The 23980-nt window shown below is 45.1% G+C and overlaps 1 protein-coding gene across 1 annotated transcript in view; it reads right to left on the bottom strand.

The window, feature by feature from the left end:
- Positions 1–17267, bottom strand: part of Fam120a (family with sequence similarity 120A) — an 86775-nt gene extending 69508 nt beyond the window's left edge. Inside the window, exons 1-2 of the mRNA XM_051194317.1 lie at positions 16771–17267; positions 360–606 (exon numbers count right to left, since the gene is read on the bottom strand). Coding sequence (XP_051050274.1) covers positions 360–606; positions 16771–17244 — 721 coding nt within the window. The 5' untranslated portion in view covers positions 17245–17267. The remainder of the gene's footprint in view (positions 1–359; positions 607–16770) is intronic.
- Positions 17268–23980: the final 6713 nt, after the last annotated feature.

Below are 23980 nucleotides of genomic sequence, written 5' to 3'. Positions count from 1 at the left end.
ACATAATTTATGCTACCAGTTTGATGACCACTAATACTTTCATAGTGGGCATGTGTTAGCATATGTGATTCAAAAATGTTATTTTTCTAAAATTTGTAGTTTATCACAGAGTAAGTTTTTCAGCCTGGATAGAACAACATTCAAACAAAAGCTTAGAAACAAAAACAATACATTACTAGGGGGAAAAAAAATCCAAAAAAAATAAAATAAAAATGCAATTGAACAGCCCATTCTTTCATTCTTAAATGCAAACAACAGATACAAAACTCAAGCATTCAGGCAGAAAATCTTCAAAAGATACATCAGTATGCTTACTGTACCATCCCCTTAGAAAGCAGTTTTCACACTACTCCACCTACCTAACAGAGCAGCAAAAATAGGAAAACGATTTGGGTTCAGGTCCAGTTGCTTGGCAACTTCGTGCATCAGATATTGGCTTGTGGTGAGACTCTTCCCATTGCGGCTCAGTTTCAGGGCGTGGGCACTGAAGTAGTAGGGGATGTTGCACAGTGCATAATCAGAGTCATACGCCACCAAGCCATGGAAACCATTCTCTCTGCAGAAGCCAATCACTTCTTGATGGTGATCCTCAATGCTCTGTGCAACCTACACACACAAAAAAGAAGGAAATGCCATCAGATGCAGGCTCTAAATGCAGCAGCAGGCTCAATAGGCAGATGTACTCGACAGCATTGAAGAGCTACTGACATAAACAGACATTATCCAAATGATCAAAAAGTGCCAGGACCAAGTGTGTAGCACAGTACTCCAAGAGGAATCTCGCAGGGAAACTGAATTCAAGTCACCTGTCAATAACCCACCATCCCATCTAGACTGCAAATTAATTCCTAGTCATGACAATTCAAAACTCACCCTTGATGAAAAACAAGCAAAAACAGGCAAATCTGACTAATCCCTGTGACAGTCCGTATTTAAAAGAAAGCAAAATGGAGGGGATAGGGGGAAGTGAAAAAGAAAAATAAAAGCAGAAAGACTATGACAAAGAAGGCACCCACATATGCATAGCCAACACAATCTCTTCAAAGTACATTAAAGTGTTGGAAAGCAACACTACACTTTCTGCTTTAAAGGCCTGCACTATCTGTTTCCTAGTCTATGCTATTGAGTCATTATCACAGGGGAGCCTCAGGGTACACATGAGCACCCTAAAGATAACTGTCCCTGTGCAAGTAGCAGCAGGACTACCAGTCAGACTGATTGTAAGCTAGCTGCCACATTTGTGAAGAAAGGAGCCCACACACTTTCACTTTGCATTCCCACCAAACTCAGTGGACAGTGCACAGCAACCCCTCCTGCAGGTTTGTTGAGGAGCAGCCAGGAAAGACACCTCAGAGTCCTCTGGAGTCACTGGCGTCCTAGATATATACCCACAAGCACTGCAAACTGCTCTGAAGTGTTAAAAACAAAGTTAAAATCTTATTGTTTTTTTATTTACGCAATGATGCTTCAAATCCCAAACTACTGATTACCCTCTCTTGTTAACTCTCAAACTCTGTCCAACTAAAATTCTAGAAAGCTATTTGTTTCTAAAACAAATGACGGCACTTTAGAAACTAGAATTACATGGGGAACTCAGTTAAAACTCCAGATGCATGCCCTCCTCTTTAACCTGAAATTTCTAGAACTATAACCTAATGTATGGATGTAAGTTCCAGCAGCCAATGGTCAGGTGACCAGCAGCTACCCTACTACACCTTAGGAACACAGACATTTGTGTCTCCTCAGTGGTGGCCATCATTGAGCTAATCTCATTGCTGGCTTTTCACAATGGAAGTGGTTTCCAGGTCTCACTGAAATTAGTTGTAATGAAATCTCACCAAGAGGTAAAGCAAACCGTTAGTGACAATAGTAAAGGAAAAATAATCTTTTGAATTCTCTTAGGGAGAAAATTTAATAAAAAAGCAAAACTACAATTAGTCAAGTAATGCTTTTCCCTAGAATATGAGAAATTTACCACATCCCTTAATCTAGAAACAAAAGTAGCTGAAATTTTTTCTAAGACTAATCCCATCAAGAAATGGTAATCTTAGTCTAGTTCAAAACCTTTAATCAAATAATTTTCTTCCATAGAAATTTTAAAGTTTAAAAAAAAAGGTATTGCTAAATTAATAGAAATCACTAGTTGTTTCCCAGAGTCCCCTTCTGAAGAGGTTCTACAGTAAAAGGCCCTCCCTAAAGGATTCCTAGGGCAGACAGGTGTCCACTTGTTCTAGAGGATTTGTGAGCTTGTAGGCAATGGTGCAGTCAATCTGTGCGGTCCACGTTTCTAATTGTGGACAGTTTATCAGCACCCTTGCTCCAGAAAACTGACAGCAGATTCACCTCCAAGGTTAGCAATCAGGAGGGCTAGTCTCAACTCCTGAATACATCACTCTCCGAGCTCCCAGACTATGGGCTTTACAGGGCAGGAAAGTGGCTACATCCCAAAGCAAGAGAGGCTGCTCTGGGTGGGTTCCCAAGGCCATGTCTGCAGATATGAGGTAAAAACAAAGACCGGGAAGTGGGGTCTGACTGAGTCAGCAGATCGTGGGTCTCACTTCCAGCTTTCCAATGCTCTGAGTATTGTCAAACAGTAGGCAGTATATTTTAAAAGCTGTAAAGCCTTCATGTTCTTCGATTACTCCAGGAAATAGCCTAAAAAGAAATCTACCAAGCTAGAACCATAAGAAGTATCATACTAACTCCTACAGGAGAAAACTAAACTTAAAATTATGAAACAGGTAGTCACTACAATGTTTTGTGGAAAAACTTGAGAAAAGATTCATTAAAACATTAATCATACCAAAACATAATATAATGTTAATTATAGCTAAGCTAAACTGTGTATGTGGGAACAGACTGGAAAGGAAAAGACCCAATAGAGTCATATCAGGGTAATGGAATTATGTGTGCACAACTTTGTAAGAGAAAGAAAAACAAGAACCTGGTAAGGGTTAGGAAGCAGGTCAGCGGCTGGGTGAGGGTCTAACATGTGCAAGCCCTCAGTTCTATCCTAGTACTACCACAAAGGAAAAAAAGGAAGTCCCACTAGAAAGCTGCCCACTCTCTGGTTCTCTCTCCTGGACTTTGGACAGATTCTTAACATTTCAGAAGTCTGTCTTTACAAATGACAGGGACCTCGGCTCATCCACCCACTTCAGCCACTCATCCACTCACTGCAGCCACCAATACATCCACTGCAGCCACTCATAAATCCATTGCAGCCAGCTATTGGTTTAGGGCTTTGCTTGCTTTTGTGGGAAAATTAAGGTATTGTTAATCATTTGCAAATTAGAGTTGGGGTGGACTACTAAGGTTTGTTCACGTTTTAATACACTGGATTGTGTTGTTTGCTTTGAGGCAGGATCTCACTGGCAATACTCCTGCCTCAGCCTACCAAGTGCTGGTGTTACAGGCCTGCATAGCCATACCCAGCTACACTTTATTTTAAATGCTAATCTGAAAACCAGTGTTGAGAACAAAGAATTCTGCAGAGGCAGGTGGATCTCTGTGAGTTCAAGGCCAACCTGGTCTATAGAGTGAGTTCCAAGACAACCAGGACTACACAGAATCCTGTCTTGAAGATAAACAAACAAACAAACAAATAAAAGGATCCTATGAGATGTGACTTTGAGAAGAGCCTTCACAGAGAGACCCCCATCTATCTCTAAGGTGTTATCAGCCTTGGATTTGAGCTGCTTCGCCACTGGAAATCCTATGCCAGAAGCCACTGAGGTCACCTGCTCTGTGAGAAGTGATGCCAGCTTCCTATCAAGTTAGTGAAACTCCAAAACTCCTGCACAAACCCAGAAGAACAAACTTCCAGCTGAGTGCAAGGCCAGTGACCCCTACCAGGTGCCTACCTGAGCCAGCAGGTAGGAGCTACATACTCTCCCAAGAAACAGAGCAAGTAAAAGTTTAAATGGCAGCAAAATGTGCCCGTTTAGCTCTCAAGGAAGTACCTTCTACTTAACTTAGGATAACTATTTTTATTCTACCATCAACTTAACACAGAATTCTGAGCTAATTTTTTTAATGTCAATTATGGTGTTAAACATGTTTTTTAAAAAATAATATAAAAGAAGCTGGTGAGATGGCTCAGAAATTAAGATCACTGGCTGCTCTTCCCGAGAACCAGAATTTGGTTCCCAGCAGCCACACAATGGCATACACTGTCTATAACTCCTGTTCCAGGGAATCCAATGCCCTCTCTGGCTTCCATAGGTACCAGGCACATAAGTGGTACACAGACACATATATAGGCAAAACACCCACACTAATTAAGAAGAAGGGCAAATAAGTCAAAGCTGATTTTATAAAGAACGATGATTTAAAGTTTCCAACATTAGCTATCAATTGCTCTGCTAACTGAGAGGAGCAGACACTGGGGCAGTCCTGGAGGCAGCACTACCACTCACTCCTAAACTCCAGGGAAACCACTCTGCTAATCAGGTGGTAAAACTGGCCACTTAATATTGGTGTACTTGTGTCTTCATCACAGAGAAGCAAGGACAACTGGACACATAAAGTACATGTGAACCTCACAAAATCATTTCAAGTAACAAACATGTGAAATGTGTCAGGCCCTTCTTAAGTAAACAGGACATGTCATAGAGAAACAACACTGTGTACAACTCTTCTCAGAATGCTCAAGGAAGAATTAATCCATCCTCCAGCCATATGAGAAGATACAAGTTAGCCTGGTCACGTGAGGATGTAAATGAACCTGAATTCTTCTGCTTAAAAGACAAAACAAGGCCAGGCTTTGACGTATGACCACGGAAGTCCAGTCAACAAGTATTAGGTGGTTCCTGCCCTCATCCAACTCACAAACTGGAACTCAACTGTCAGTTGCAGTCTGGTGAGGTGGGTTATTGTTTCTGACTTTAAAGGAGAGATTAACTGTAATAGCATTCACTCCTATCTCTCCCTCTAGAGAAACTGCAGTCATAACTGACCAAGCAGATCTTACATACCTCATTTAGTCCATAAGAAAAGAAGGCAATGGCCCTAAGAGCAATGAAAAATATTTGAGTTAGCCAGAACACAGCAATGCTTCCTTTGAAATAAAAGGAGTGGCTCCAAAAAAGATGCACAACTTTGGCAGGTATTAGGGAAATGCAAACTACACCACAAGTAACTATACTCAGTAGGACCGCTACTATTCAAAAACAATTAATAAAAAGTATAGGCAGCCAGGCAGTGGTGGTGCACAACTTTAACCCCAGCACTTGGGAGGCAGAGGCAGGGGGAATCTCTGTGAGTTCAAGGCCAGCCTGGTCTACAGAGCTAGTTCCAGGACAGCCAGGACTACACAGAGAAATCTTGTCTCAAAAAACAAAAGAAGTATAGGCAAGCAAGTAGGGGGGTTAAGAGCATAAAGTGGCACAGCAAGTGTGGAAAGCAGCATAGCAGCTCCCCCAAAGAGGTTTATCATGGGGCTGGGAGGGCTCAGCAGATAAAGCACCTGACTTGCATATGGGTAGGCATCTATAATTCCAGTGATTAGAAGCCAGAGCTGAGATTCCTGGAGAAGGTGGCTAGCTAGACTAGTGGAATCCTGAAGCTCTTTGAGTTCAAATGGGAGACTCCCTGTACCTCAACACAGAAGGTAAAGATCAGTAACAAATGACACTCAACATCACATGTCCACATACACATGTGCTCAAATAAGAATGCACACTACACACATATACACAAAAAATGGTTAAGGTGGCAAAATATGTATACCATACTACAACTGTAAAAAGTTAATAATAAAAGATGGATATCACCCCGATTCCTAATAGTCTTAGAAGACTCAGGCACTTATCTCCAAGATGTAACTTTTTACTTAATAAAAAATGCAAACCTCATTTCCATGTGGATATATGACAATTAAGCATGTATATAATGCCTTTTCTGGACTACCAAAGGGTGTCATTCTTTTTCTCTTTTTTAATTGCTTTAGCAGGTTACTTATTACATGACTGCAGTTGGAGTCAATGTTTATTTGGCAATAAAATTGTTTTCATTCCCTTCCTTATTAAAACAACAACAACAACAAGGGAGTAGATATAAAAGAAATGTAAGTTAAATTTTATATTTTTTTAAAATTAAAAAACCTGATAAGAGACATCCATAGTATTTTCACATGGATTCTATTTAAAATAGCTTACTATAAAAATCTCCAAATGACTTGGCTAAAGTCTCAAGTATAACATAGCAACATCTTGTTTCTAAATAAATAGATAAATGGTAAAATTTTAAATTCACCACAAAATTTGAAATGCCAAAACTTAATTTTCAGAGTTCAGAAAAAAGAATTTTACATTGATACAATTTACCATAGCAATGTTTGCCAAGTCCTATGGTCCAGCAGCTTGCAAGTGCTCTGAGCAGGGTCTAGAGAACCCCAAGCTGTCTCAGTGGACCTGTCACTGCTCTTCATGAAGGGGCTCTAGTTCCAAAGAAAAGACCACACTGGACCTCAAGGGATCAGCCCTCTGGCTGGAACCTCCTGTTACTGCACCATACTAACTGGCAAAATGACAACGGCATGGGAAATCCATTCTTTCCCAAAACATTAGTTTGGTTTTTTTTGTCGTTTTTGTTTTGTTTTGCTTTGCTTTGCTTTTTTTCTGAGACAACAGCAAACTAAATACCAAATGGCCAGGGCACACATGGACGCTGTCTTTCAATGGCAGCTCAGCCCACACTTCCCCCATCATGCCTCAAATTGGGAGCAACAAGAAAGAAAACAGCAGAAGCCAGTTTACCAGCACAGCCCTCTTTTGCCTTCTCAACTGAGTACATATTGAGTTAAGAAGCATAAAAGGATTATTGCAAGATAAAACCCAGCACCAGGTGGCTGGGATGAGCTCAGTCAGTCACCTTTGGAATTAACGCTGGCTCTGAGCTAAAAAGAAATTCTACTTCCTCCTATCACTCAGCCTACAGGAGGAAACAGCAGTTGTCTGGGTGTGTCACACTCAGCAGGTAATTTGTGAACAACTACAATAAGCCAAGGATTGTTGCTGAAGGACACCCAAGATCCTCATAGAACTTATTTTCCATAGGGGAGGGAAAAAAGCAAAATAAATAATAAGCTACACAGACATCTGGAGAATTTTAAAACATTGTACGCTAACTCTGGTTCACTTATTTTTAAAGATATTATTATTATTTGTGTAAACATGTATATGCATGAGCGAGGAGGACAGAGGGAGATCAGATGCCCTGGAGCTGAGAGCTGCTAGATGTGGGTGCTGGGAATAAAACTCAGGTCCTCTGCAATAGCGGTATGTGCTCCTAACCACTGAACCATGGCTCCAGCCCCAAACTCAGATTCATTTATATATCTAATTGGTAAATGGTTTGGGGATTTTTTTGTTTGTTTTGTTTGCTTGTTTTTTTTTAATTCTGCCAACAAACCCACTAGAAAATAGCGTAATTATTCTAAACTGCCTTTCTTCATATACAATCTTTTGATATTTACTCCTACAGTTAATTGCTTACTAAAGCCAGAATGTGTAGTATGCATTAGCGTCTTTTGATTAGTATAAATTTCCGTAAATTAAAATGAAGAGTAATATAGATCTAAAACTATCTTAAAGATAGAATATATATGTGTATATGTGTGTGTGTGTGTGTGTGTGTGTGTGTACACACACACACACACACATTTTACTTCTGAGTCCTCTTCCTGGCATACAAGGGCCCCAAAAGCTCTACAAATCTTTGGATTTGGCCACATCAGGGTTTCCTTGACTTGGCACTACTGGAATCTGAGACTAGATAACTCTACTGCAAGCAGCTGTTCCGGGCACTGCAGAATGTCAGCAGCATCCCTGGCCTCCCCCTCCCCAACTAACACCCTCTGCCAGGGAGGGGGCTCTGATGACACTGCCAACTACCTCATCTGTCAGTCCTAGCTAAGAACTACTTACAAGTCTTCACAAATACATCATTTTATGGCATTAAAAAAGTTCTAAATGTTAACATGGAAGATTCACCTCAACATTCTCTAACCCAGTGCAAGCTTCCCAAAGGCTCCCTAATCATTAATTCCCTTCACTGCTCTATGACAGGCAGTAATAGGCAATCAGTTGATTGCTAAAAGTATGCCCTTTCAGAGCTAGAGGATTGGGTCAGTGGTTAAGAACACTGGCTGCTCTTCTGAAAGACCCAGAGTTTGATTCCCAGTACCCACATGACAGTTCACAACCATCTATTACCTGGGGTAATCTGATGCCTTCTACTAGCCTTTGTGGGCACTAGACATGCACATGGTGTACATATACATACATGCAGGCAAATGATTCATGCACATAAACATTAAAAAAAAATTGAGGCCCTAGAAAACAGCATAAGAAAATACATTTTAATAAATGGATATTGGTCCAAATGTTGAAAGTGAAATGTTTCTGGCTATATAAAAGAGCATAGTAAATATTTTAATTTTAAAATTTTAAAATTTAATTTTAAAAAGTGTATGTTAGTGTAGTGGTGTGAACCTTTAAGACCAGCCTGGCCTGCATAGCAAGTTCTAGACCAGACAATTCTATATAGTAAAACCCTAGAAAAAAAACAAAAACAAAGCCTGGTATTGTGGCACATGCCTTATTCCAGAAAGACACAGACACAGGAAAACTTCTGGGAGTTCTAGGCCAACCAAGGATACACAGACCCTAATAGTTTGTTTGTTTGTTTGTTTAAGTGAATGTTAGGACCATGAAGTTAGGACCATGGTAAGAGTGCTTGTTCTGCAAGCATAAGGACCTGAGGTCAAATCCGCAAAACTCAACAATTACACATCTGTAACCCAGCTTAGAGGGGTAGACATGGGCCAACCTAGACTAACCAAACAACAAGCTACCAGTTCACTGAGAGAGCCAGTCTCTAAGCAGGAGGTGGACACTAATATGGAAGATACCCAAAGTCCTGCGCAAACCTCCAAAGGCACACACATGGGTACACACAAACCCCAAGAAGCAAGGTGGTATTTGAGACAAGCTTTGAAGAGAGTATACCTCACTTAAGTGAGGTAGCAATCAGAAAAGATGGGATGACAGAATCAAATAAGCAAACAAATAAGGTTGGGATGGTGTGAATCATGAAGCATAAGATACAATGGCTAGGGCTGCAGAAGGGTCGACAAGTCTCAACAGAGTTGAACTCTAAGGGCTTTAGTCAAGTCTGAACATGGCAGAGGCCTCCCTCCCTGGAGATGTGGTGAGCTGTTCTACCTGGATGTGCAAGATGAATAACCTGGGGTAACTGTGGGAGCCCGAGGCCATTCTGATGTACTGGCAGGAAATGATACTGGTTCCTAGTATATGTCTTACATTTCTAGATTCTGGTTGTATTTGAGTCTATATCATTTCTTAAATGCCAATAAGTAGCCAAGAACTTTGTTTCAGAACCTGCCAAGCAGCTTCTGTGCCAGGGACACTGGGAATGAGAAAGAGGAAGAGGTAAGGTTGGTGGTACCCTGTGTCATTCATCAGTGTAGGGACTAGCAGAGTGGGGGATGGAACGGTCAGGTGACTCTGAAGTAATGGAGACTGATGGCAGTGATCTTGAGGCTCAAACCTGTCTGGGTGAAAAGCAAAACTGCAGAACTAGAAAAAGCAATAGTAGAAGGCAAAGGGAGTCCAGGGAAGGTGTCCAGAAAGGAACACAGAACACAGGCCTTTAAGGGGTGGGCACTTCTTATCAGGTCTGAGTTCTGGGACAGCAACAATGAAATTAGAAATTCATTCAGCATGAGAAGCCAAGAGGCAGATTAAGGAACAGCTGGTGGGGGTGTGGGATGAGGGGGCATGTGGAGGGGGTGTGGAGAACAAGCCAGGCTGGTGGAAGCGGGAGGGGACCACTGGTCAGCAGGGCAGGGAGACAAGACATGCAGTGAGAGCTTAGCAAGTGTCAAACACAAGGAGTATGTGGACGGGATGCCCCGCACAAAAGGTGATATGGACACCAGGAAAAGGAGCATATAACAAGGAAACCCCAAGGGCTTCAGCCTTGAAAGAATGCTCTAAATTGCTCTGACCATTAAGAGAGCTCAGGGTGGGAAGAAACAGTGGGACTCTAGAAGAGAGACCTAGGTGAAGACAACAATAATCAGGACGCAATAACAAGCTGGTGCTCAAGAGCTGATAACTTCAAATAAAATGTGGAGTTCTGGTTTACTTAAAAAATCTGGACATCTGGCAAAGTGGATGCACAATCCTGCCTGGCTTTCATGCCGCTGGGCACCAAGAGGGCTCAAGCCTGTAATCCCAGGAGGCAGAAGCAGGACGGCAGCCATTACTTTGATGCCAGCCTAGTCTACACAGTTAGCTCCAGGCCAGTCTAGGCTACACAGAGATGTCTTATCTGGAAGGGAAAAGACTAAAAAGGCAAGACAAGGCATGAGAGGAGATGGTAGGGTAAATGAGGAGGGGGAGAGAAGAGGAAGGGAGGGGGTACCAAATGCAAAGGCTAAGCAGCAACAGATCACTACTTTAAAAAGAAAACTACAGGCAGGGGTGTAGTGCTGTAAGCCTTTAATCCCACCAAAGGCAGAGGCAGGAGGATCTCTGTGAGTTCAAGACCAGTCTACTTAGTAAGTTCCAGGACATCCGGGACTATGTAGAGACCTTGTCTCAAAAAAAAAAAAAAAAAAATATAGACACAAAAATATTGCTGATAATGTTAGTATAACATATGACACAAAACACATAGCTTTTGCAGCCACTGTGGTAACAGCAAGGCAATTTTGAAAGAATTAAATATATGGCCGGATATAGCTTAGTGATAAAGTACTTGCTTAGCAAGCATGAACCCCAACACCACTAATATGTGTGCCCTGTACATATATGCTAAAGAAAATTGCCAATTAGCTATTCTATTTCTGAGTACATACTTGAAAAGAAATAAAAGCAAATATTCAAATCTAGCCACTATTCATTTTCCATAATAATGAAAAAACAGGAGAAATTCAGAGTTTAGCTATGGAATGGAATACTGTTTAACTTACAAAATGACTGACCCTTGAAGTGGTAAGCTGAAGCCATGTGCCCTGGAACATTTTAGTATCTAGCTTTCTACTGCACCTTTTCTGTTTTGAGCTGTAAGTGCCATTATGTTAAACTGCACCCCATGTTCATTACAGTCACATATTGTACAGGTTTGTAGCTGAGAGCAACAGGTCTCCGTACACAGCCTGTAGGCTACAGCAGTTAAGTTTAAGTACAGTTAAAGAAACTGCTTGATTATGAATTCCTCCTGTCGTTAAGCAACAGGACTAGTTACAAAACTGACATACTAGAGAAAAATATTTATTTGTAATGGGTGACCAGTTTGAGTGAATTCTGGACTGTATTTCCTTAAAGGTCCCCGAGCATTGCTTAGTTTTCTGGATGTAATGGTGCATGATTTTCTCCTACACACAAACCCTGCTGCTCCTATTATAACTGCAAAAGCCCTGCTCTCAGAATAGCCAGGGTGTGAGCACTATGTAGGCACACCCCTAAAGTACTCATACAATGGAATGGACTTTTGACTTCAGCCTGCACTTCCCTTTGCAGGGTGCCTAGTCCTCCACTTGTAACTGAGTCAGTAGATACTGCTCCTCCACCTATAAAATAACCACTAAGTACTAAAGGGCAGAAAGAATGGAAAAGAGAACCAGTAAGCATCCAGGCTGACACTCGTTACTCCTTCCTTGTTGCTGACTTGCAAGAAAAGACCATCAGCCCTAAAAACAAGTGTGTTTTCTTGGCTTGACTGGAAACAGGAACACCATTTTGTGTAAGCTCTGAGTAAACAGACCAGAACACTGATTTACCAAAGCCACACTGGAAGGAACTCAGGATGAGGTCTGAGGAACCTCAGGATAAGCTTTCACACCTACACCTCCAGTCTGGTAGGAGAGGTGTTTAGACAGTGCCAGTGAATTAATCTCACCAAGATTTTTAAATAAACAAGAGTCACTCCCTGAGGCTTCAAAGGTTACCATGACTCAAGGTACACAAAGGCTACTTTACCAGTGTGACCAGCAAATGCCATGTTCTGGTAATGCTGTGTATGTCCACAAGAAAATTATCTTGTGTATAAGCCAACTTCTAATGGTCACAGAGATCCATTAACTGTGCAGAGCATGCAGCTAGGGCTGGCAAGGAGGCTCAGCAGACACAGGCACCTGCAGCCAAATCAGACAACCGGAGTCTATCCCAGGACCCACATGGAGAGAAACCAGTTGTCCCCTGACTGCCACAGGTGCCCCACCCCCACAAAATAAATAAATTTAAATGTAATTTTAAAGCATAGTTACTACCCTAGCAAAGAAGCACTCTCTAAATTAAGATGACAGGAAAGTATAACTTTCTGCCAATTTATAAATCACTAGAAAAGGTAGGGGAGTAGGGAAGGAGGAGGTAGAGATGGCAACGACCAAAAGGGATCGTTTATATGTATGAAATTGTCAAAGAATAAATAAAAGATATCCTATTTTAAAAACACTAGAAAAGGTGAAAAAAAGGTGTTTTTTATAGTTTTGTAACAGAAATGTTTTTATACAACGTAATGTACACAGGTGTTCATGTCAATTTCTTTTCCAATGTCTATCTAACTTTTTAAAAAAGTAGTAATTATTATACAGTAAAAATAATTTTTATTTAGCTTTGACTTTTAAATGTTATCACCAGAACAGAGAAGCGTTCTGTGCTCATCTCCAAGCAGCTCACTCCTGTTCACATCCTCTCCTCTCCTGAGGCTCAGTCACTTCCTGGACTCAACATCCCTGTGACTTTCTCAAAGAAAGTTATATAAAGAGAATCACACCGTGAACCTAGCTAGCTCTGTGTGTGTGTGTGTGTGTGTGTGTTGTGTGTGTGTGTAAGCCAGATGTTGACGATGGACTTCTTCCTCAAGTACTTTCTACCTTTGTGAGAAAGGTTTTCTCACTGAACATGGATAGAGCTTACTGGCCAGCAAGCCCTAGGGATCTTCCCATGTTCACTCTGCAGCACTGGGTTACGGCTGCACACAGCCAAACTCAGCTTCTTCTTTTGGCTGCTGTGGTCCTATTGTCAGATTCTCCTGTTTGTGAAGCAGGCATTACCAACTGAGCCACCTCCCCAACTACTACTTGGGGTTTTTTGTTTGTTTTGTCCCAAGACAGGGTCATATAGACTTAGGCTGGCCTCTAACTGCTATGCAGCTGAAGTTAGCCCTGAACTTGTGATCCTCCTGCTTTTACCTCCCAAATACTGAGACCAGAGGAGTGTACCACTATGTCTAGTTTATACAGTGCTGGGCGTGGACCCCTGAACTTCATTCACACACTCGAGGCAATACTCCACCAACTAAATGGCTATATCCCCAGGGCAAATGCTAGTGCTTATGTAAATAAAGCTTCATTAAGAAAATACCCATTAGTGGGATTTGCTAGAACATGTACACTTAGTAAGAAACTGCCACCAGAGGAAAGGCTCAGTGGTGAACACTGGCTGCTCTTCCAGAGGACCCCAGTTCAATTCTCAGCATCCACACAGTGGTCCTCAACCATCCGTAATCCCAATTCCAGGAAATCCAATGTCCTATTCTAACCTTGCAGGTACCAGGCACAAAAGTTACGCACATACATACATGCAGGCAAAACACCCATACACACACACACACACACACACACACACACACACACACACAAATACACACTCCCTTAAACAGAGAACACAAAAGGTAATTTTTATGACTCAAGAGCATCCTTTTTAAAGCATGTACCATACATCATTACTATTTTGAAAGTTATTTTTTAAAGAGCATTTGTGTGTGAATGTTTTGCCTATTTGTATGTATGGGCACCACATTCACACCGGTGCCTGTAGAAGTCAGAAGAGGGCTTCCGATCCTCTGGAAATGGAGGTACAGATAGCTGGGTACCACTAAGTGAATGCTGGGAATCAAATCCAGGTCCCCTGTAAGAACAAGTGCTCTTAACAGCTAAGCCATGTCCCAGCCCCTCAAAGTCATCCTCAGAATAAATACTGCAGTACCCTCAGGGACACCAAAGTACACGGGATTATTTCCTTGTTTAAAAATAGAACCCAGAATTCTGTCTGTTTTTTGCAGTTTCACATCTTCTCTCTGGTGTCACTTTTTGCTATTAATGGTGCCCCTGCCTCCAGCAGACTTTCTTCTTCGACCTCTCTCTCCTCAAGCGGTGCTGAGGATATGGACAACTGGGGTTGCTACAACTACATCTCCAAAGGCTGGAGCAGACTGAGAGAGAGCATAAAGGATCCTACAGGCAGGGAAGACACTACTCTCCTGCCATGCTACCCAAGGTTCTTGATATCTTGCTTGGTTGCTAAGACTTTTCTAAAACCTAAATTTCTTAGGCATTTTTCAAAAAGGTGAGATTGCTAAGAAGACCACAGGCTCTCACCCTGAAGCCCATGCTAGCCTCAAACTCAGGATCCACCTGCCTCAACTTTCTAAGTAGTAGGGTGACAGGCACGTCCCACCAAACATATCTAGATTGTCTTAAATCTAGCTTCACACACTACACTGGCCAAAATCCCAAGTACCTACTAGGTATGGAAGGCATTCACAAGGGCCAAAGATGTTACAATTAGCAGATAGGTGGTGTGGTCCTTTAAATCTCAGCCTCAGGAGGCAGAGGCTGGGGCAAGTGGACCTCTGTGAGATTGAGAACACCCTGGTCTACATAGAGACTTCCAGGCCGGTCAGGACTATAAAGTTAGGTCCTGCCTTTAAAAAAAAGAAAAGGTTTACAATTTAGAAGAATCAAACATTTCTTACAGAAAGGTAAAAATGCACACAAGCATTCGTGAGCACACACACACACACACACACACACACATTCTAATTTGAATATTCAATGTTTTCTTGACTGACTAAAGATACAGCCCTGTGCTGTTAGCAAAAGCAGATAATAACGCTGTGTTTTAAATGTCACTCCCCATCACCAAGCAGCATTAAACCAGGACCTTTTCAGGCTGTCCACTAGAGGTGAATCACAGAGGAAGGGCTCCACTTTCCCCTCCCAAGAGCCCCAGGCTATGAGAAAAAGTGAGAGGCACACACTGCTTCTCACATCAACTAGCTGAGAAATGACACGCTGTGAATCTGCCACGATCCTGGGCCAATCACCACTCTTGCAGCTGCCTCCACCCACAGACTTAAACACAACTTCACCAATTGCAACAGGACCCTGGGTGGGACTTCCTGGGTGGGACTTCCGTGATCAGTTTAGGTTTAACTACCACTATCTCCTCACTGCCAGCAGGAATGACCAGGAAGAGGGAGACAGTGTAAAACTTCCAAGGCAAGCTCACTTTCCAAAGGAATTACAAGCGGGAAGACTGTGTGAAAACTCAAACAGCCTCACCCTCCATTGCCCCCCAAAGTAAGTTTGAAAGAAAACATGAAAATGCAAGCTATCCAATCTTCTGAGGATCAGTTAGGTGCTCAGCTTTCAGTCAAGTGTGGGCCCTTAAGCTCTCCTCTGGCCCAATGTTGGCTGATGCGTCTTCTGCCAAAGGGACACACAGCAGAAGGCTGACAATGTGCAGCTCTCCTTACCCACCCATCAGGGCCCGCTGAAGGTCACTGAATGCTTCCTGTGCAGCAGAAAAAATAGCTCTTGAAAACTTGTGCCTATGCCAAACGACCACCCCCCCAACTCTTCCTGATTCTGAACTAGTACCCTCGCACCAGACACACAGAACTGACAGGGTCCCATCTCAAGTTTTACAGTACCTTGAAATCTAACACCAAAATTTTACCATAGCCAGTTTCTCCAAACATCTCATTTCCAAAGGCAGAGAGGGGCAGGGGGGTCTGCTCTCAGACTCAGAGAGCAGCACGATCCTCTACACAAAGTTCCCCTCCCACAGCTTTGGAGTCGATCTATTTTGAGCTGCTTGTCCCTAAGGCCCTGGCGATCCACTGTCACTGTTTATTCTACAGGCTTCCACGATAAACCTGTTGCTGGCAAAGAGCGGGTTAACTTCGACAGATGCATATACAATTAAGTCTAAGACCACCGAGTAGCCTGGCAGCCTCCAAAAGGAGGGGAGAGGCTGAGGATGTTGGGGATGACACCACCAATCCCACTTGGGCTGTGGGTCTGTCCACCGGCCTTAAGTGTCTTATACACAAGTCTACCGGCCAGCAGCAGACCAGAGAGAAAGTGGAGAGGAATGGCTATGGGTAGACTTCAACCACACTGGGCCTAAAGGGCCCGACATCCATCTTGCTCCAGGCCACCTCTGCGGAGCTCGCATCGAGCCTGAGCATGGTGACACGCTGTGTCCCGAGAGGGCCCCTGAGAGACACTGAGGCCTGCTCCCTGGCCCTTCCACAGGCAGGGGCACCCAAGACTCAGCCTGGGACAGACTGGGCTTCCCGGAACTACTCCAGCCCTGACACTGGCCCAAAGGGGCCCCACAGGCCCAACTCAAACCCAAGCCCGAAGGGACACTAGGCCGAGCCTTGAACCCTGGCCCAAGGGACCTCGGGATCAACTCTGACCCTGGCCCAAGGGACCTCGGGATCAACTCTGACCCCTACCCAATCAACTCCAGGCCCAGCCCAAACACAAGCACGAAGAGGCCAGTAGCTCAACTCTGACCCCTGCCCAAGTGACCCCAGACACCAACCCTGACCCAAACCCGCAAGGATCCCAGTCCAAGGGGCACCAGGCACGCCCCTGACCCGGGCCCAAAGACACCCCAGGCCCACCCCTGAGAGTACCCGGCCCTCCGGCCCCAGCCGCACCTTGACGTGGAAGCGGATGAGCGCCAGGCGGATGCAGTGGGCCATGCAGACCGGTGGCAGGAACCAGACCTTGGGCGGTGGCGTGCCCTTGTTCTGGACATGGCTGACGATCTGCTGCGCTGTCTGCCGCTCGTTGCCCTGCCGCTTGACCCACTCGTGCAGCCGGGCCTTCTCGAGCGCGCCGTTGAAGAAGACGAAGAGCTCGATGTTGCCGCCGAAGCAGGCCTTGGCCAGAGCCGCCAGGTAGCCGAGCATGTGGTTCCACTGGCCGCCGCTCACCCAGTCGGTGTAGAAGCCACCGTACAGGCGGTGCAGGCAGTTGTCGGCATCCACCAGCAGGCGCAGCGGGGTCTGCGGGGGCCGCTGCCGCCCGCCGCCCACCAGACTGCCCCGGGCCAGCTTCTGCAGCTCCACCGGCACCACGGCGCTCGGACAGTGCTTCTCGATGTAGTCCTGGAAGCCCTGCACGCCCATGGCGGCGGCGGGGCGGGCGCGCGCGGGCGGCGGCGGCGGCAGCGGCGGCGGGGCCGGCGGCGGCGGGGCGGGGGGCGGCGGGGCCGTGGCGCGGCCGGCGGGCGCGGGCAGCCTCAGGGCGGGCTGGGGCTGGCCGGGGGCGCGCTCACGGCCGCCTCGGCCGCCATGTGCTGCCACCTCCCAGGGCCATGTCTGGGGAGGGACCTGCGCCGCCGCCGCGCTGCGAGGCCGAGGCCGATGCTGGGCCGGGCGGGGCGGCGCTGACGTCGGGCCCGCCCGCGCGGACGCGGAAGGCGGAAGAGGCGGCGCCGGGCCGCGGCCGGGCTCCCGGGGCGGCCGGGGCCGGAGGAGGAGGAGCGCCGCTTGGCTTGTCGAGCCCTCAGGGGGCCGCGGCCGGGCGGGCTCGGGGTGGCGCTCGGGCCTGTGCGGGCCGCGCCCCGAGGCCACGGGCCTCCGAGGCCGACTCCGCCCAGCGCGCGGCAGCGAGCCCGGGAGGCGTGGCCGGCAGCTTGCGCTCCTCCTCCACCGCGTGGTGTGAGCGGCGCGGCGAGGGAACCCGGAGCCTGCGAGCGCGAGCCGCTGAGGCAGACAGGGGCGACAAGATGGCGTCGCTCCCGGGACCAGGCCGTGACTTCACGGGCTCGCGTCAGAGCCCGGCTGAGGACACTCCGAGAGCCGCAGGCCTCCCGGCGTGGCGCCGCCCTCCGGAGACGGGCGGGCGTGCGCCGCCTCGGGGGTGCGCGAGCAGGCAGCCGGGACCCCGCTAAACCCCGGCGGCGACGGTACGCAGGCTGAGCTGGGAGCCGGCGTTCGGACGGACAAGTCTGTCCCAGTGCTCCTGGGCGTCCCAGGGAGCTGGGGATGTGGCTCGGCTGGCAGACACGAAGCCCAGGGTTCGACCCCTGTGTGTCGCACAGGCCTTAGTCCCTGCGTTCCGGAAGAAGTGGAGGCAGAAGGACCAGAAGCTCAAGGTCGTCTCCATCCAACTGGAAGCCAGCCCGGGCAGCGAGAGACCCTGTCTCAAAAAAAAAAAAAAAAAAAAAAAAAAACCGAAGTGTAAAGGAGCGTTTTCGCTTACCTCCAGTTCTTCATCCGTTCTTTCTCTGGGCGCGCCGCTGCTGGAGCGGGGTGCACCGGACACAAGAGTCACCCTTCACGCAGAGCTACCGAGCAGCGAGTCAAGCAGACCCAAAGCCCCGATCCGATCAGTCTCCGAAAACAGGCAAACGGAGTTCTGTAGTTTTTATTTTTTTTTTCCCCCTTTTGAAGAATATTTTTATTCTTTGGCAATTTCGTACATGTATTACGATGTATCGTGATCATAACACCTCATTCTTAACCTCAAGCACGGGGGCCCCTGTGACGTAGATAAAACGCACTTGATGCCTTGATGGATTTCTAAAGCCCGATGTATGAAATTTAGTGATGAGGACAGGATTACGCTTTATTTAGAAATTGGAGTTGCACTTAAAACCTCGCTAAATAATAACACCCCAAAAGTAGGCAGGTTTTTTTTTATTATTATTCATAGTATACAAGATTGAGCATGAGTCTCTGACACTTGTATTTTCATTAACAAGATTTCATCCAGTTGTTTAGGTTTGGGTTTATTTTTGTTGAGGTTTTTGTTTGCTGGTCTGTTTGGACAGAGCTGATGGACCAACCCAGGGCCTTGCACATGCTCAAAAGCCTTTTTCCACTGCTGACTCTTCATGCTGTTACTTCTCTTAAACATTCGTATTTTTATTTTTAAAAAAATAGAGAAAAACCTTTGTGCTAGTAGTCATGGTTCTGGAAATAAATGTACTTTTCATCTTAGACAGGAACGCTAAGGTTCTGGAGGTGGACCACCAAACCTGTGTCATCTTCAGTTCAGTCCTCCTAAAACTCACTTTGCCTGTGAAAACCGTGCCTTTCACTGATCTCCCAGGTTAGACAGATGCTAGTAATACTGGATTTATAGTACTTCTCCTGTGGTTAATGATGGGGGAAACTTTTGGCTAACAACACTGCAAATAAAACTCAGGGGTTCAGTGATATTTAAATTCTCTAAATACCAAGGTAAAAGCAAGCCCTATTTAAAAATTCTACGGGAGGCAGAGGCAGGCCGATCTCTGTGAGTTTGAGACCAGCCTGGTCTATAAGAACTAGTTCCAGGACAGCCTCCAAAGCCACAGAGAAACCCTATCTCAGGGGGGGAAAAAATTTCTATAACTTTTTATCTGCCTGGGAATATAATATGATTAGGTTAAGATTAGGGGGGCTTTTTTTCTTCATTTAGTCTCTGGACTTTATTAGAGAAATTTCATGAAAAGATTACAAACCTATTGAGAGAAAAAAAAAAAAAACCTGAAAATTTACAATGTTAAAAACTGCCTAAACATAGGCTTCACAAGAATTACCAAATAAAAGTAAGATTACTGGTGCTTCTAGGGGATACACACCTTTAATCCCAGCATTCAGGGTGCAAAGGCAGGTGAAGCTTTTGGGTTCAAGGTTAGTCTGGTCTACATAGTGAGTTCCAAGACAGCTAGTGCTACATAGAGACCCTGTCTGGGAAAAAAAAAACAACAACAACAACAACAAAAATATGATTACTGGATTAAAACCAAAGCCAACCACAATGTGTAAAACTTACCAAACCAGCAGGAGAAATTCATGCTTTTAGCTCTTCCCCATTTTAACTTGTTTCTGATTGGTTAATTCTTCTATGCTTAAAGCAGGAAAATATTGCCCATTTTTGGATTGGGAGTATTGGGTTGGGTTTGGGGGATTTTATTTAGACAGTTCCACTCATAGCCTGAGGTGACCTGTAGTTCACTATGAAGTCCAGCCAGCCTCAATTTACAGCAATCCCCCGACTTCGTCTCCAGATTTCTGGGATTTCAGATGTGAGACACAATGCCTGACAAAAATGCTGGTACTAACAGGTGAGTTTTTCTTCAGGTGGTGGAGATCTCTTTCCTACCCATGTAGTCGACAGCCAAGGTTAGAGGAACTCCAGGCCCCAGCTAAGTCTGGATTCTGACCCTGAAGAGAGACAGTAGTCCCTGCTTGGGATCCTGTGATGTGTGCCTAGGCCTGATCGGTTCATTGGTTGTTACTTCAGAGCTCACCCCCAGCGCAGGCTTTTTCTGAAGTCTTAGGGCTTTTCTTGTCAGAGTTTCAGGTACTCTTCTTCTCAGTTAGGAGGATTATAAATGTTCTCTCCACAGCTGTGAACATTTTCCCTTTGAACTGTTTTAAAAATACATTTAAAGTTTTAAGTTACAAGCCAGTGGGACAGTGAAATTGGACTCTGTCAAATCTAAATTTGGCAAATGTCTTAGTTAAGTTTCTCTTGTGATGAAACACCATGACCAAAAGCAACTTGGGTTGGAAGGGGTTTATTTTGCTTACACTTCGGTTCCTGGAAGCAGGAACTGAGATGTACTGTAGAGGATCACTGCTTACTATCTTGCTCCCGGTGGTTTGCTCAACCTGCTTTCTTATACATCCCAACACCACAGCCCAGGGATGGCACCACCCACAATTGGCTGGGCCCTCCCACCTAATCACTAATGAAGAAAATGCCTTATAGGCTTGCCTGACGTTATGGAGGCACCCTAGCTTGTGTTAGCCAGCACAACACAGCACAGATAACAGTCTTGAAATGAGTTATTTACCATCTCAGCCAGAAGTCCCAGTACTTCCTTGATTGCCGGAATTGTTCCTTACCTGCCCATCCATGCTAGTGCAAGCACCAGATCACTTCTTGGCATCTAAAACCAACTTCTCCCACACCCTTCTTTACTGAAGCTAGAGATATGGGCATCCTACTTTGTGGACCCCACCCAGTGCTCCTGAACTTTGATTGCCATAGGCCAGCGTAGAAAGGAAAGGAGAAAGTACAAGTGTCTAATTTTGCACTGGAACCAGGATCCTAGTAAGATTTTCTGAATCAACAGATCTCTGCCTTTTCCCCTCAAGTAGTGAATGGGGTTTAGGAAAGTGTTGCTGTCCTTTGAGAAGCCATGTTCCTGTTTTCCTCCTGGTTCCCATATTGGAGCACAAAGAAAGGAGAGTGACTCCTATGGTTAAATTATTAAATCATTTGCAAATTTTGGAGCTGCAGAGGAAATGGAAGGTCGGTAATTGGTCCCCTGGGCCTTTCCAGCATGCTAACAGTTCTGTTTGGCTAGTCCTCAGGCCCTGTGATAGCAAGAGTGGAGAAGGCATGATCAACATGCATTGTATATTACAGACAACTAACATGTAAATTACCTTTCTGTCTTTACAGGTTTCCAGAGGTTATTGTGTTCATTGTAGAGTATCTCCTAGAACCAAACAAAAATAACCTACTCAGAAACACTAAGGCTCATTCATTCCCAAGGCCACCAGTGTGGCAAAACATACATCAGTGGCCAGATCTGTAGGCCCTGTCCAACAGGTCAGCTGTTGATGCTAGTGTCACCACCAAACAGGGGCATAGTTTTCTCAGGTTGAGTAAGACAGGTCCCTCCACATGGGTGAAAGCATCCAGCACTGCTGTTGAACTTAGGTTCCCAGAGTTTCATCTTATGTTTTCAGCCTAAGAGCACTACCTGCTTTTGACAATTTCCTTTAGGGGAGGATGAAGAAAGCATGGTTGCCCCTGCACGTGTGTGGAGGCGGAAGTCAGCATGGGTGTCTTCTGTCCTCCATCTTCTTTTGTTAAAAAGGGTCTTTCTGCTCAACCTGAAGTTTGCTGTTTTGTCTAGACTAACTGGCCAGTGAGACCCCAGAACTCACCTGTCTACACCCACCTCATGCTGGGGTGACAGATGGCACCACCATACCCCGCTTTTATGTAGGTACTATGGACCAGAAATCATATCCTCATGTTTGTATAACAAGCACTTTACCCGCTAGGCAACCTCCCCAACCCCCCCCCTTTTTTTAAGCCATCATGCTATCCAAGCTTGTACCCAGATGGCTTTGGGCCAAATCAGAAAAAGCTATGTTCAAGAGAAGAATTGCTGAGGACTTTGAAATGAGGGCTGTGAGTCTCCTAGGCAACTTCCAAGAGGTAACCCAAGCAGCAGCTGTAGTGGAAGCTGTTGTACTGTAATCCTGTTTGGAGAAAGAACTTTCTAGTCATTTTATAAATGCTGCCTGATAGAATGCAGGGTGAAATGTCTAGGTTTTTTTGAGAAAGGCTCTCACTACAATGCCCAGGCTGGCCTAGACTCATGATCCTCCTGCCTCTGCCTTTTATGCACTAAGGTTTCAGAAGTGTGCCACCACCCTCAGCTACTGAACTCTTGAATTAAATTTTGCTTTTAAGTGTGAAAATTCAATGGAAGTCTTTAAGAAATTCATTCAAATAAAATGATTTTAATGTTTAACCATTTGTAGATGAGTTACTTAGTAATCCGTCATACTTGTGCAAACAATAACAATGTATCCAGAAAAATCACTGCTCTTACACCAGAGTCTGAGAAGAGGTCCCAGCTGGGACACATGAGCCTGATTCTTTCTGGAAAGCACAGACATCCTGAGAACAGCAGAGACTCCCTGCTTAGGCCTGGGACCACAGCCAAAGAGACTTGGGTTACTTGAGCTACAAGAACAAAGTGCATGTAGAAAACAGTAAGCACTGCCTCAAATTCAGAAAGCAATGGGGTAGAGCTGCTGACATGGGAAAGCTCCACCCTAAGACACTGGGACTGAAGAACTGCCCTTCTTTCCTGCTCACCATTGCTGCCCCCTAAAGGTTCCCAGCATCTAGGGTAGGGAGAGCTGATCCTGGGAGTGGAGCCTGGAACACCATCTATCACATAGGGCAATCCACACCCAGGATTTCATCACAATTAGGATCCTACCTGGTCCTTTGTATAAAAGCTAGCCTTAGGCTAGGCATGGTGGCACACATGCTGGGAGGCAGAGGCAAATGGATCTCTGATTTTGAAGTCAGCCTGGTCTACAAATGGAGTTTGTAGATAGTCAGGGCTCTGATACACAGAGAAACCCTATTTTGAAAAACCAAAACCCCTCTCTTAGGGTTTCATTGCTGTGAAGAGACACCATGGCCATGGCAGCTCTTACACAGGAAAACATTTAACTGGGGCTGACTTACAGTTCAGAGGTTCAGTCCATTATGGCGGGAAGCATGGTAGCATCGGGCACACATGGTTCTGAAGAAGTAGCTTAGCATACACTAATAAAGTTTTGGAGTCTGGAGAGATGGGCTGAGCAGTTTAGAGCACTTGTTGCTCTTGCACAGGTTTGATTCCCAGCACCCACATGGTAACTCATACCCATCCTAACTCCAGTTCCCACCCTCTCCTGTCCTCCACAGGAACTAGACAGGCACATGGTGCACAGAGATATATGAAGGTAAAGCATTCATGTACATAAACCAAAAAAATAAATAAATGTTAAAACATCTAAGGCCGCTCTGCAGTAGTGGTGCATGCCTTTATTGTAAGATTTGTGTAGATCCAAACCTTAGAAAACATAAGCCTTTGATTGTAAATTGATTTTCTACCAAGCCAAATGTCTAAAAGAACTATCCTGTTGTAATTTGATCCACTCGACTTTCTCCTTTTGAATTTAACACTACCAATTACACTAAAGCCCAATATCTGCATTTATTACAAAGGCTCTCAATAAAGACGCATATGCATTCCTGTTGGTGTAAAAACACTGCATGCCATTTCCATCCCTTAGGAGACTAAAAACTGCTGTAGCAAATAGTTCAATGGCTTAATCCATC

This window comes from Phodopus roborovskii, unplaced genomic scaffold (genome assembly GCF_943737965.1).
Source record: "Phodopus roborovskii unplaced genomic scaffold, PHOROB, whole genome shotgun sequence".
NCBI lineage: Eukaryota > Metazoa > Chordata > Mammalia > Rodentia > Cricetidae > Phodopus > Phodopus roborovskii.
The sequence above is the reverse complement of the archived record's forward strand: the minus strand, read 5'-3'. Positions and strand labels throughout refer to the sequence as shown.